The following is a 14055-nucleotide window of genomic DNA, read 5'->3' as shown; positions in this document are numbered from 1 at the left end:
AGTGTTGACCACACTGATCACAGCCGTGTTGTTTTGGTCTAGCCAAGCTTCTTTGTTCATTCACTGCTGGTAGCACAGGGAAGCCAGACTGATGATTCAACACTGGATTGCAGAAAGACAAAGGAAATATGGTTGAGAGGTGGGATTGTAGTACAAATGTACCTATTTACATTAAACTGTTCCCTAGAAAAGTTAATCAACCATGGTAATATATATACAGAGACAACAAAGGAGCCAAAGCAGCAATAGAGCATAAATAATGTATCAAATTCAAATGAAACACAAAGTATAGATTTGAGACAAAAAAATATAAGATTGAGACAAGAAGTGAGACTGCTTAATTTAAAACTTGAAGAGTAAAGTAATGCAAGTACGGAATTACAACTAGAAAGGAGGTAGAGAAAGTAACATACAATTTTCTTTGAGTCCCTCCTGTTCAGCAGAACTGTCCCTGGTTGGGTTGAGAGAGTTCATCTTCGACTGAATTCTGGAGTCCACAGTCAGATCTGGTCAGAAATTAATGATATATTTGAGGAGTTGTGGATAAATTACAACTACAAACTCTTCTTATACTAGAGAGCCTGGGGTGGAGCCAGTAAGCTTTGAATGATTGGACAAAGAGAACAATACAACCATCTCTCCACCAATCACAAGCTAACATACTTCTACATGTGCTCCACCCCTCCCTCCTCCCCCACACATGCTCCACCCATGCAACCTACTAGAAACTCATGCAACCTTCTAGAAACTCTTGACATTCTGTAAACCAAGAGCATCCATTTGTGGATGAATTGATTTGTAATCTTCATGTAATTCAAATATATAGTCTTAATTCATATAATATTAATATAAAACATATGATAACATGTATTTATAGATGCATATATTATTAAATGCATGTACAGTAAGCAGACAATCAGTATCTTCAGACTTTAACAATGTTGTATTCACTCATTCATGAATATATGACTTGGTAGGGTAAGTGATATTTTTTGGTTAAAACAAAAAGTATTTTGTTAAAAGGTTAAAATACTATATTCTGATAGTAATCATTGCTATAGAGTGTTTGTTCAGTAACAGATGTATCCCTGTCTCTCCAGCTCTTTAATAAACAGAAAATACATTTTTCGGTAGGTGTCAAAATCTCAGCCAATCAGGAGAAAGTACCCATTTAAGCTTAATTTGTATAGTGTTCCAGTTAAAATGTTGTCTGCTCATTTCTTAGTGTCATCACTTCCAATTTCACTTGTTTAATCTGTATCCTGATTGAGTTCTCTGTCCTGGTTGGATAAAATTGGAAATGAAACTACAAAAAAAATGAAAAAAAACTACAAAATAAATTTTCTGTTTTATAAAGAGCTGGAGAGACATGGAGACTCTTTATATGGACAGGACACTCTATAGTAACGAGCACTATCAGAACATAGACCCATTTTGCAATTATTTGAATAATTGCAAATCACTTACCCTACCTTTAATATGAAATTCTCTCATCGGAGTCAGGTCTTAAAGGTATCATGACATTCATTTTCACTTTTTTTATTTTCAATGTTTTATTTGGGGTTTTATGACCTCAATTACACCCAAAAAACCTGAACTTAGAACATTCAGTGGATTTTCTGTGGTCTGGGGTTTTCTGAATAATTAGGCTGAAAAGTAATCTGAGCTTGGCCCTTCGACAGTGAGGTCACAGTCGATTAATCCCGCCCACTCTCCTCCTCGCCCCTCCCCTCCCCTATCCTTTCCTTTCCTTTGGGGGGGGCGGAGCAGAGGCGATGATTGACAGGCAAAATCCCTCACCAGCGACACCCGCAGGCAAAGATTTCTTTTTTCATTGCAGTTGAAAAGGCTTTAGAAATGTGAGAGAAAAACACCTGCCATGGATCACTGGAATGGAATTTTCACTTAAAACTTTTTGTACACTTTTGAAGGACCAGGACAAAGACTTTGAATGTGGTGTAAAAGTGAATGTCATTAAACCTTTAAGATGGGATGTACAATGTTATACGTGTTAACCCTTGTGTCATGGTTAAGGTGCAACAGCTGACCAAATTAGGAAAGAAAATGTTTGATTCATGATTAACTAATAATAATACAGTATGTTCAAACACTAATTCTGTTTACAGTTGCCATATTACAATTTTTAAGGTGCTGTAAATGATTTGTTAAAACAGAAAGGTTATTGTTAAAAAGATAAAGCTCTATAATCCATAATCATTGCTATAGTGTGTTCAGTAAGAGGGGTAATCCTGTGTCTCTAGCTCTTTAGTAAATAGAAAATAAAATGTCAGGTGGGTAATCAATTGAAATTGGTGAGCCATTTTACACTTATATACACTGTAGCTATAAACTAATAACTTACAGCAGCTTAAAAATAAGTTGCATGTGGCTATATTGTATCATTGGTTCTCAAAGATTTCCATGTCTAATGTATTTGGCTGCAGATCTGAAAAGGTTTTGTACCAGGGACTTTGGTTCTCAGGGTGCGGTTCAGCAGGGACCCTCAGCATTCCAAATGGACCCTTACAGGTCTGTAACTCAGTGTACCAATGGAACCCAATGGACCCTTACAGGTCTGCAACTCTGAGAGTGTACTTGAAACTAAACATTTTGACACCCACTGGATTAATAGATCTCTACCATCTTTAATGATTCCCCAGCACGATTATTGATTGTACCTTACCTTTGACTTGCTTTTTATAATTCCCTGGCCTACACAGCCCTGCAATATAAGTAAAATTAATAACAATTATTGAGGCAACTTCATAATAAACAGTTGAAAAGGCCACATAACCTACATATTCTATATACAAAAGCCAAGATACATTTCTTTTTAATAGCATGTTGTCTTTTAAAACATCCATACATACAGTTTGTGTTTACAAGTACCTACAGGCTAACTAACCAGCAAACAGAATCTTACAACAAAAATAGCGTGCATGGACATGTGCACCATATGTTGAGTCACAACGTTATTTCTCAACCAACAATGTTCAGATGTGGATATAAATAATCATAAAGCCATAAACATACCTCCTTGCTGTTCTCCTGACTCCCACGACAGACCCTCACAGCTGCTGTTGTGCTTTAATTGTCAAGCAAGGAAAGAAATGTTTGATTAACTAATAATAATATACAGTATATTCAAACACTAATTATGTTTAGTGTTCAGTTGCCATATTACAACGTCTAAGGTGCTGTAAATGATTTGTTAAAACAAAAAGGTTATTGTTAAAAAGATAAAGCTCTATAATCTGTAATCATTGCTATAGTGTGTTCAATAAGAGGGGTAATCCTGTGTCTGTAGCTCTTTAGTAAATAGAAAATACATTTTCAAGTGGGTAACCTTCTCTAGAAACCCACTTTCAGAACCAACACATTAGTAGAGTGGTTCTCAAGGTGGGGTTCAGCAGGGACCCTCAGGATTCCAAATGGACCCTTACACTTGTACATTCAAGAGTGTACACGTGGAACCAAATGGACCCTTACATGTCAGTAACTCTGAGAGTGTACCAATGGAACCAAATGGACCCTTACATGTCAGTAACTGAGAGTGTACCAATGGAACCAAAGGGACCCTTACATGTCAGTAACTCTGAGAGTGCACCAATGGAACAAAATGGACCCTTACATGTCAGTAACTAAACTGAGAGTGTACCAATGGAACCAAATGGACCCGGTCCCTTACATGTCAGTAACTCTGAGAGTGTAGCTGAAACAAAAAATGTTGACACCCACTGGATTAATAGATCTCTACCATCTTTAATGATTCCTCAACACGATCGTTGATTGTACCTTACAGTACCTTGACTTACCTTACCTCGAAGTAAAATTATTGAGGCAATTATTGAGGCAACAAAAGCCAAGATGCATTTGTTTTTAATAGCATGTTGTCTTTTAAAACGTCCATACAAACAGTCTGTGTTTACAAGTACCTACAGGCTGACTAACCAACAGAATCTTACAGCAAAAATAGCATGCATGGACATTATGTGCACCATATGTTGAGTCACAACGTTATTTCTCAACCAACAATGTTCAGACAAACCAAATGAACCCTTACATGTCAGTAACTGAGAGTGTACCAATGGAACCAAATGGACCCTTACATGTCAGCAACTAAACTGAGAGTGTATCAATGGAACCAAATGGACCCTTACGTCTGTAACTCTGAGAGTGTACTTGAAACTAAAAATGTTGACACCCACTGGATGAATAGATCTCTACCATCTTTAATGATTCCCAAACACAATCATTGATTGTACCTTACAGTACCATGACTTGCTTTTTATAATTCCCTGGCCTACACAGCCCTGCAATATAAGTAATTATTGAGGCAACTTCGTGATAAAAGGCCACATATACAAAAGCCAAGATACATTTGTTTTTAATAGCATGTTGTCTTTTAAAACGTCCATAGTTTGTGTTTACAAGTACCTACAGGCTGACTTACCAACAGAATCTTACAGCAAAAATAGCTTGCATGGACATTAAGTGCACCATATGTTGAGTCACATCGTTATTTCTCAACCAACAATGTTCATACATGGATATAAATAATTATAAAAGCATAAACATACCTCCTTGCTGTCAGTTCTCCCGATGCACAGACAGAATCTCACAGCTGCTGTTGTTGCTCAGTAATTATCTTTCGCGCTATTTTCCAGCTTCTTTTACCTTGTAATGGAGTCATACAACCAATGAAAGCGCAGGACACGGGTGTGTGTGCTGAGGGACGACCAATGAGCGCAGGTTTTATTGGTTGTCAGGGACACCATCACGACCAATCGCAGGCTCTTGTCTCTCAGGCGTCAGGAATAGAGGCGGAGCGTTTTCGTTTTTGGCATCAAAATATACTTCAGTACTCAAACTTAAGTAAAAGTACTCATTATGCACAATGTCCCATTTGTCCCACTTGTTTCACAAGTTATATCATATGTAGAAAATCCTTTGGAAATAGCAGATATACAAGCTCACAACGCGTCACAAAGCAATGCATTATGAGCTTGTAGATCGCAGTGGTGTAAAGTAACTAAGTACATTTACTCAAGTACTGTACTTAAGTACAATTTTGAGGTATGTTTACTTTACTGGAGTATTTCCCATTTTAAATACTTTTACTCCACTACATCTCAGAGGCAAATATTGTACTTTTACTCCACTACAATAATATTTGAAAACTTTATACTTAGGCTACTAGTTACTTTGCAGATATAAATGATTATATAATAAAACATTCCACTTCAGCCCTGTTTCATATATAGGCTATTTGAAAATAGCCAATCTACAAGCTCACAACGCGTCACATGGCGACGCGTTGTGAGCTTGTAGATCTGCTATTTTCAAACATTTTAGTACTTTTACTTTTGGTACTTTAAGTATTTTGATGCCAATACTTTTGTACTTTTACTCAAGTAACATTTTGAACACAGGCCTTTTACTTGTAACAGAGTATCTTTATATTGTGGTATATTGCTAATTTTATAATGGGTATTTGGGGTTTTTCTTTTATTATATTTTATTTGTTCTTTTGACAAGTAAAAAAGAGGAAACTAACTCTTGCCACTCTGAGTGTGACCCATTAGCTTTATAAATGTTGTTGAAAAAACTAAAACTAAATGATTATAAACTCACTGTCTTCCTTGATAATACACTGATACTATCCCCCTTACATATTTTGAATGTAGTTGCAATGTGAAGTCAATCTTTAGATTTATTTCACTTTTCAATTTTCAATCATCAGGTATTATGGTTATACTAGGAGGAAGATTTTTTTTCAAAAAAGTGTACAGAAATTGTTAAATTTATGTTTTTATGTGGACACGCCTCCAGTTCATTAAGTATACCTGGTTCTCACCTTAGCACCACCCACCTGTCCTAGTCCCTCCTCCTCCTCATTTCCACACTTGTTGTGTTATGATAATGAGGGGGAGGGTATACCACGAAACCACGAAAATAATGAATATACACATTTACAAATGAACACATAAAATGTCATTATTTAATGATGAAAGACATCGAGTAGAAATCATGTTTTAATGTGTTTAAGATCATGTTTAAATTATTCTTAAATGTTTTACAATATTATAATACATTATTTCATAATCATTTACCAATGTATATAAATGGTTTGTCTATGATAGGTTATTTATCTACATATATTATATTACTCTAGTTACAAATGATTTAATAATCATTTACAAATGTATACAAATGGCTTATTCACGAATTAATTACTACTTACTAATACTTTATAAATGCTTTTTAACCATAGTTATAAATGATTTAATAATTATTTACGAATGTAAACAAACAATTGTTCATGATTAGTTAATTGTCTACAAACTGCTTATGAATGTGTATAGGTTTCTATATTATATATGTTGATGATATTTTGTTCCGAATTCCTTCAGAACAATACAACCTGGTGTGCTGAAGGAACAATTGCTTTCTATATTGTGTTTATAGTTTGTCATTGTACATAACAGCATCTTAATTTATTTGCCAAAATTATGTTCTATATACGTACATGGTATGTTATTGCTTCCCTAACTTGTTATTGCTTCCACGTGATTACATTAAATGACCAGAAACACACTAAACCAACACATTGCAAGCAGTATCTTGACTTTAAATGTTTATGTCAAAATACATGTAGCTTACATAAATAGTCCATTGTGAGTGTATAGAGGGTCCACTGTTATAGTTTAGAAGTAGTCACATAATAGTAGTAATAATAGTAATCATTCTCAACCATTTAATAATTTACTATTGTGTCTATATTACTCTATAGAGTAAACAGTTCAAGTGCAGGTTCTTGGCCACAGCAATTAAGGCACACTGCATATTTGACACATTATCAAGAATGTATTATGTAATTAACTAGACTAACTTTAGTTCTGAAATGTGTGGACTACATAATCATACCCTGTGTTCCTGAGTATCAATAAAACTCATGAAAGAAACCAAAGACTCTTATTGATCACCACATAAAACAATAACAAGCCTGCAATGTTAGTGCTTAACACTTTTTCAAGATACATTAAGATCATGTGATGTACAATCACACATACACAGAGTATAACAAACAGTTGTTTCTTCACCAATGCTGCTTCTACCTGGTTCTGTTGTTCTGAAGGAAATTGGAGCATTCATGTGCAAATGAGGTTTCTATAGAGAAATGAATAACAAGAGGACATAGAGAGAGACTCTCACACATGAGGACATGGATAGAGTTGTTAATTGTACATGTAAATTGCAGCAGGACATGGTTGACAATGGTTAACAGTGTTCTTTATAGAAAATGAATAAATGTGTCGTTTGGGGTTGTGTTTATAGTAACTACAGTCATTATACTGTCCTCTCTATTGTGTCCTCAACAACATTTTGACAGTTAGCGAACAATAAAGCTTCAAGATATAATATTATTGTAAAACTGAAAAATACAAAACATACAGAGAACATTCAGTCAGTTACTTTAAATGTAAGTAAGCACTGTGCTGAATATTAACATCGCATTTCTCATTCACATTATGACATTTCTTTCTCTTTTTATACAGGTTAGCAGGTAACAAAAGCTAAGTAGTACAGTAAGTGAGTATGTTAAATTATAACTTCAAAGTAGCCTACAATGAATCAACACCCATGAATTCTACATAAAGCTACAGGTAAATATTACAATAACAGTAGGTAAAATTGTGTATAGCATTTAAACAGAAACATGACCAAGTAACACAAATGCTTCACAAACTCACAGACATAATGTTATACAAGGCTGAAGAAGGTTTCTGGTCTGCAGCAAACGGAGCTGCTTGTGGCTTTGCTGCTAGTATGCAAGCTGAACCCAATATTGGCACTAATGGCCACCCTGTGCTACACATAAACCCAGTGCTATACATAAAACATCCAGCGGGTGCTGTAGTTTTAAAACAGAATAAATGGGGTTCAGTACAGTCATTATATTGCACACACACACCACCCAATAACTTTGAATGGTCGTTATAACAAGATAAAGATACAAAATACATGAAAACTAAATTATGAAATAGTATGTATTGTGCACTAACTGGTGGCACCGCCAGACACCAACTTACTGGGATGTTATCATTATTACCTTGAAAAATGTTTAAACAAGAAAAAGGAGGACAAAAATAACCAAAAATCAATCAAGAAGGGTTTATTTGTCACTTACTTAGTACAATAAGTGAAATATTGATGGATCATGTTCAGCAAACACAGTGATAACACAACAATACAATATAACAATTATATTTAAGGAAACAATTAGTCAATACGTACAGTTACAAAAGCACTCAGATAAATAAAGGTGCCAATAGCCGAAACGGGTTCTTCAGAGTCATAGAAGAACCAGTTTTGGTTCGAATATACACTCCTTTGCGACTTCTGTTTCATTTTCTCCTAATTACTTACTTACACAAAAACTCTCGAGTTTGTGGGTTTTATGTGAATTGTGTATTCATGAAGCAAAGGCAAATGTCAGGACAAACACATACATGATACAGAATGGGTGTGATGGAGTCTGGTTTATTGTCGTTCAGCCTGAGGCCTATAGCTGTTTAACCTGACTCTGCCAGATGGGGGCGGTATTGACTTCACAGGTTCACAATACAGCATCCATCTGGGATCGCTCAGAGAGTAGGGCTACTCCGCACAGCGGCGTATGCGAACCAATCAGCGGCTGCTAGGGCGGGATCTTGGTGAGACCGGATGTGACGCCATCAAGAAGCGCTTATTGCGTTGTAGTTCTTTCACGATTCATCATGGTTGAATAGTACACAAAAGAACTACTACTAATATCTAGCTACTATACGTCATGTAGACACGTCAATATGATTGGTTGATAGACGGTGATAGACAGACGGTCCCATCCAATCACCTGCCAAGTAGCTTGAAAAAAAGGGACTACTATTCAACCATGATGAGTGAGTGAGTGAGTGAGTGATGGGGTATAGTTCATTGCTCGCCTCGGAGTGTCACCTTGTCCTGTATCAATCCTTCATTACATGTATCGTGTGTGTGTGTGTGTGTGTGTGTGTGTGTGTGTGTGTGTGTGTGTGTGTGTGTGTGTGTGTGTGTGTGTGTGTGTGTGAGTGTGTGTGTGTGTGTGTGTGTGTGTGTGTGTGTGTGTGTGTGTGTGTGTGTGTGTGTGTGTGTGTGTGTGTGTGTGTGTGCACATGTGTGCATGTGCGTGTGTTCATGCGCGTGTGTGTGCGTATAGTAGTAGGTGTAGTAGTAGTAGGCAGACAGACAGAGTTCAAGTTATGTTTGCAGATAAGAAGATCCAACATCCAAGCATACTACATTCTGGATCCAAGAGAACCTGCACAAATGGGCATCAATTGGCATGCACAGCAACGCTATGTGTTGTTGTGTGTGACATCAGGCCAGAGCTCCGTCAGCCTACATAAAATGTGAAGATCCTTTAACTTCAACGAAGGAGATACAGCTTGATAGATTAGTTCAACACCGATACGATTCACACATTATTCTGCTCGGAATATATATAGTTTTAAACAGATATTTAGAGATGCCAGAAGAAACAGGAAATCAAAAAAGGAGAAGGTTCAGACCCATCAAAGAATATGTAGTAATTTTCATCTCTGGTGCAGTTAATTTAGTCCTGTTCCCCATCACCGCCTGGCTTAGTTTTGTAGTTGTGAAGGATTATGAGCGTGCTATCCTTTTCAGACTCGGCCGCACAAAAAACAACAATGCTAAAGGACCAGGTCTTCTCTTCATTCTGCCTTTCACCGATTCCATCGTCAAAGTGGATTTGAGAACCGAATCATTTGACGTCCCTCCTCAGCAGATCCTGACCAAGGACTCTGTCACTGTGACTGTGGACGCGGCAGTGTTCTACCGAGTCACCGACCCCTATGCCTCTGTGACCAGGGTGACACGCGCACACTCCTCCACCCGTCTGCTGGCCCAGACCACGCTAAGGAATGTCATGGGAACCAAAAAACTGTCCGAGCTCCTGTCGGACCGCGAGAGCATCGCTCAGAACATGCAGGTAACCATTGATGAGGCCACAGATTGCTGGGGTATCAAAGTGGAGCGTGTGGAGATTAAAGACGTGATGCTGCCGCCACAGCTTCAGAGAGCCATGGCTGCTGAGGCTGAGGCTGTAAGAGAAGCTAGGGCTAAGGTGATCGCAGCCGACGGTGAGGTGAACGCGTCCCGTGCCCTGAAGGAGGCGTCCCAGGTGTTGGCCGAATCTCCGTCAGCCTTGCAGCTGCGCTACCTGCAGACCCTCCAAACCATCTCTGCTGAGAAGAACTCCACCATCATCTTCCCCCTGCCCCTGGATCTCATAAGTCAATTTATGAGGAGAAAAGATGATACTAAGAGAACTAAATAGAATTATTTTGCACAGTGTAACAGATTCTAAAGAGGCTAAGCTGTCTAAGGCGGTCAGACTGTCATCAGATTCACTTAGAATCCCACAAATTGTAGAATTTGGTCACAAATGATGTACTTTTTGATATATTTCATTTACTTTTTATTATGGAAGTCAATGTGGCTCAGATGTCCATCTTTCTGTGAATCTGGCCAGACACACACACACACACACACACACACACACACACACACACACACACACACACACACACACACACACACACACACACACACACACACACACACACACATTTTTGTTCACCTACATTCTATACTTATTTATTATATACATTTTTTTGTATAATTAAAGTCAATGGGCCTCGGGTTTTCCAACTTTCCAAACATCGACTAGCCTCACAATTCATGAAATGGATGATTTTATTTTGTCATTGAACTCAAGTGTGTAACAACAGTTTTTGTTAAAGGCATCAATCCAATCAAAAATGCATTTGTTCAGACGTTATAATACTTAATACCTTTATTAGCACCTGAATGGGGCGCATACATTAAGCGCGGCGACATGTTGAGAGCTTGTAGATCTGCTCCCATCCAAAGCCGCACGTGATATGTTTCTCCGCCCACTGGCCCCCTCTGTTCCATTAATTCTACCGACAAATTGCCCACAGCCCGTCGGAATGATATACAGGTATTACATCCATTGCGCTGGCTGCACACAATTCTTCAGTCACTTGAGACGACATAGCAAGCTGCAAATCATATCAGATTAGTGAGTGGGAAGGGTCTGGCATTCAGAACAGAGAACACAGAAGAGCAGTTCTTCTGAGACAGCATGTGCAGACACTTGTCTGCAAACAGGCCAGTCAAAACACGTTATGAGTCGGATGGACGATATTTTGAAACAATAGAGTTTCGGACCGCTACGTGACCCCTGCACCTACGTTGCACCACCGATCGGACCGATATGCTCATATGGAAAACACTATCTGTCAGTCCTCGTCCCTTTATGTCCATATATGGAGATCCCTGATGTCATCAGTATATTATGCCCATGTATGGGCATGCCCCCAATTGTGCCCATATATGAAGCTGACTGATTTGTTTGCGCCTGATGCCATGAAAACACATCGAAGGTTAGACAACACACTCCATATTTGGCCGTAGTTGCATTGGGAACTGGTCTACGCACGCATGCACGCACGCACGCACGTGCGCACACACACACACACACACACACACACACACACACACACAATGGAAAGAGTTTTACTATAACGTGCACTTACTAATAAAAATGTTGGCGGTTTACAAGATAGTAGCTCTGCAGCATCATTAAATGGTGAATTCTAATTGAAAAGGCGTGTTGGCACAGATAGTGGTGGTAATGGCTAAAAAAACACGTATATAAATTCACATTGTGGATGTCAAATAAAGGGTTTAGGGTGTACTTAAGTGGCGGCATGTTAATATCTGCAAGAAAGGTAACACACACAGCACAGGCTGTGGCGAGGTACTGGCCCCTGGGAACCAACTTAAAAGATTCTGAGGCTGCCTTCCTCTGAATCAACAAACTCTCCCTAACCTTTGTTGATTCTGAGGATGGCCAGCAGGCCGAAACCCCAATTAACAAGAGAAATCATTGCATATGGAGCCATAGTGTGTGGCACTTTTTTCCTCTCTTTAGGAATGTTAATATCTACTGTACCAACCTAATTAGTGGAATGAGCAACAGGCGTCATGACTTTTGTCATCTGCATATTCCACTGTGCAGAGAACAGAGGGGACACTATAGGAGGTAGTCAGTCTTTAAATGAATGTTGATTTTGTGATTTTTGCATTTTTCAGGACTATGATGATATTAAACTTTTCCACAGAGGTCGCATTAGGATTTTAAACTGCCAGTCCCAATGTCCGGAATGATTAGTTTCTCGGACATCTGATCAAAATAACGGTCGTACATTTCTTTATGCATTAAAGGTAGGGTAAGTGATATTTTTGGGTTAAAACAAAAAGTATTTTGTTTAAAGGTTAAAGCACTATATTCTGATAGTAATCATTGCTATAGAGTGTTTGTTCAGTAACAGGAGTCTCCCCGTCTCTCCAGCTCTTTAATAAACAGAAAATACATTTTCCGGTAGTTGTCAAAATCTCAGCCAATCAGGAGAAAGTACCCATTTTTAAGCTTCATTTTTATAGTGTTCCAGTTCCAATTTTGCCTGCTCATTTCTTAGTGTCATCACTTCCAATTTCACTTGTTTAATCTATATCCTGATTGAGTTCTCTATCCCGATTGGATAAAATTGGAAATGAAACTGAAACTGAAACAAAAATCATTTTCTGTTTTATAAAGAGCTGGAGAGACAAGGAGACTCCTTTTACTGAACAAACACTCTATAGCAACGAGTACTATCAGAATATAGAGCTATTTAACACTTATTTTAACCAAAGAAAATCACTTACCCTACCTTTAATGACAAGGAGGTACTTAAATGCAGCCTAACGCTTACAGCATTATATTTTGGATTGAACTATTTGAACATAAACGAGTAATATACACATTGTATGTAGCAGATTCATCTTGATTTCACACAAATACATTAATTACTTACACAGGTGCCCGATTTGCGGTGATTATTAATATTGTTGTTTTTATCAAGTTTACATATTGCTTTAAATTGAATTTGTAGTACAATTATGTACAGTCTATCAATAAATAAGCTATTCATCTAATATTTTCGTAAAGTTCCCCAACGTGAACGTCAACATATAATTTGATGTAACACAACAGGTGTGATGGCAACCCTGAATAGGCCTACACACAGAGAGTCATGTGTGGACGGTGTTGCTGTAATTGCAAAAGATAATGTCAACCAGTAAAGTGGAGCATAAAGAGGTGCCATCATGTCCTGCCTGAAATTGATTTCCATTGGCCTGCAGTTTAATTTCAGGAACAACACGTGTGCACTTATGCTTTTACGCACGCACGCACGCACGCACACACACACGCGCACACACACACATACACACGCAGAGAGCGAAAGACCTGACAGACCAACCCAAACAAGCCTGTTTTTCTTCTCGTATATATAGATTAGTGATGAGTGTCTCTCCGAATAAACAAATATTCAACTGAGCCTTGGCCATTGTGAGATCTATTGATTGGAAAAGCCTGGCTCTCTCACAGTGACAGAAGCGCTAGAGACACACATTCATCCTCCACAGTGTTTGATGTCGGTAAACAGGAGGGGAAAAAGTACTCACATCTTTTATACTTAAGTAAAAGTATCAAGACTGCAAATTGAAATACTGTTACAAGTAAAAGTCCAGCATGCACTTGAGTAAAAGTACACATGAGACGCAGTGGAGTAGAAGTAAAAGTATTGGAAATTAGAAATACTCAAGCAATGTACAAATTGTACGTAAGTACAGTACGTGAGTACATACTTACTGTAGTTACTTTCCACCACTGACAGGAGGTAAGCAGATGGTTCCTCCACACCCACCTGTTTACCTCCAGTGTTCACCACAGAAACCAGTCGGACTTCATTTCCATTACAAGAATGTTATTGTAATGAATATACACGCACACGCACATGCACACGCACACGCACACGCACACGCACATGCACACGCACAGGCACAGGCACACGACAGTCAGCATTCACACTCATCTGC

The 14055-nt window shown here is 38.2% G+C and overlaps 1 protein-coding gene across 1 annotated transcript; it reads left to right on the top strand.

The window, feature by feature from the left end:
- Positions 1–9547: 9547 nt before the first annotated feature.
- Positions 9548–10381, top strand: LOC308077000 (stomatin-like; the record flags this gene model as incomplete). Its single annotated transcript, XM_080417529.1, has 1 exon — positions 9548–10381. One exon carries the CDS (start codon positions 9548–9550, stop codon positions 10379–10381), a length of 834 nt encoding a protein of 277 aa, XP_080273655.1.
- Between the last annotated feature and the right edge of the window lie 3674 nt (positions 10382–14055).

The sequence above is a fragment of the Gymnoscopelus braueri genome (assembly GCF_963280865.1).
Source record: "Gymnoscopelus braueri genome assembly, chromosome: 21".
Lineage (NCBI taxonomy): Eukaryota > Metazoa > Chordata > Actinopteri > Myctophiformes > Myctophidae > Gymnoscopelus > Gymnoscopelus braueri.
The sequence above is the reverse complement of the archived record's forward strand: the minus strand, read 5'-3'. Positions and strand labels throughout refer to the sequence as shown.